Source organism: Sphaeroforma arctica, assembly GCF_001186125.1.
Source record: "Sphaeroforma arctica JP610 unplaced genomic scaffold supercont1.1786, whole genome shotgun sequence".
Taxonomy (NCBI): Eukaryota; class Ichthyosporea; order Ichthyophonida; genus Sphaeroforma; species Sphaeroforma arctica.
In genome coordinates this window covers 2,992-4,538 of record NW_014038772.1, presented here as the reverse complement: position 1 = coordinate 4,538, position 1,547 = coordinate 2,992, and the positions used below count along the sequence as shown (strand labels likewise).

At 44.9% G+C, this 1,547-nt stretch overlaps 1 protein-coding gene across 1 annotated transcript in view; it reads left to right on the top strand.

The window, feature by feature from the left end:
* Positions 1-1,525, top strand: part of SARC_11615 (hypothetical protein) — a gene marked incomplete at both ends in the record, with an annotated part of 6,053 nt that extends 4,528 nt beyond the window's left edge. The window contains 2 exons of the mRNA XM_014294294.1: positions 475-662; positions 1,423-1,525. Coding sequence (XP_014149769.1) covers positions 475-662; positions 1,423-1,525 — 291 coding nt within the window. The remainder of the gene's footprint in view (positions 1-474; positions 663-1,422) is intronic.
* Positions 1,526-1,547: the final 22 nt, after the last annotated feature.

Below are 1,547 nucleotides of genomic sequence, written 5' to 3'. Positions count from 1 at the left end.
ACACACACACACACACACACACTCACTCACTACACACTCACACACACACACACACACACACACACACACACACACACACAATATATATATATATATATATATATGTGTATGTATATATCTCCACACGGCTTTCAAAATAAGCTTCGTAAGGCGTGGCGTGTGCGTCAGCCGTACGCTGGCATCATATACACAATGATATGCATGCGTATAGGTCTAGTATGTTGGTGAGCACTGTTCCATATGTACCCCTGTGTATGCATGATCGCGTGCACACACCTACGCAGTGGCTTGCTGCGCTGCGCTATAGTTCATTAGGTGCCGTTGATTCGTAGCCCATACCGCACACTTGTTGCAGGCCACACTCATGCAAGCACATATACGAAGGTCTTGCTATATCAGACCCCGCCTAAGTATATCTACCACGCACCGTCTCCTATTGCTTATTCCGCGCGGGTTGGCTTATTTTCTCACTAGGTCCATGCCAGTCGGAAACACATCGAGGTTGTTCCCGGCGAGACCATGTTTTCGGTGCAGTTGAAGATTGACAGCATGCTGCCGTGGCTGTATGACCTGGTAAAATCAGGTGTACAACCCGAACCAGGCATAAAGCTAGGCCCCGATACAAGCCTTAAGGACTTTGCCATTATGAATCTCATTGGCAGGTGCGTGGGTTAGGTGTGGGGTGGTGTGTGGCTGTGTGTGGATGTATGTGTATAGCAATGTGTGGACAGTAGTGAAGATTATGTAAGTACGTGTTCCCACTCGGTGGGGTGTTTGGCTGTGAGTGGGTGTATGTGTATAGCAATGTGTGGACAGTAGTGAAGATTTTGTAGGTACGTTTTCCCACTCGGCGGGGTGTGTGGCTGTGGGTGGGTGTATGTGTATAGCAATGTGTGGACAGTAGTGAAGAATACGTAAGTACGTTTTCCCACTCGGCGGAGTGTGTGGCTGTGAGTGGGTGTATGTGTATAGCAATGTGTGGACAGTAGTGAGGAATACGTAAGTACGTAAACCCACTCGGTGGGGTGTGGCTGCGGTGAGTCGTATACGTGCTGCATTGTGTAGGTGATATTGTAAATTGCCAGTCACCTGCGAGTATTAAGCAAGTAGCACGTGCACAAAACGTACTGAGAAAAAAAGGAATCATGGCTATAACACACAAGCTATGAAACTTGCGCAGAATTTTTCTTAGTATAAAAATGAATTAGCGTTTATAACACTGGAACGATATTAAATCAATATTGATAACGTTGGTACGTAATTGACACTTAATTCAATCAATTTGTATATACATTCTCAAGCATTTCATAGTTGTATTGCTATACACATTACACACACTTCTATAGAATGGATCATAACCTCTAGCAGTTCATAGTTGTATTATCATATTCACTGCACACGTTTAATTGTTGGTACTTACAGGGGTGGGTTTGCTCAAGTGCGGCTGGTGCAACACAAACAGACAGAGAAGTACTTTGCCCTCAAGATAATGGAGAAGAAGGCTATGATAGAGATGGACGCGGTATGTATGAGAGTGACCAATGACA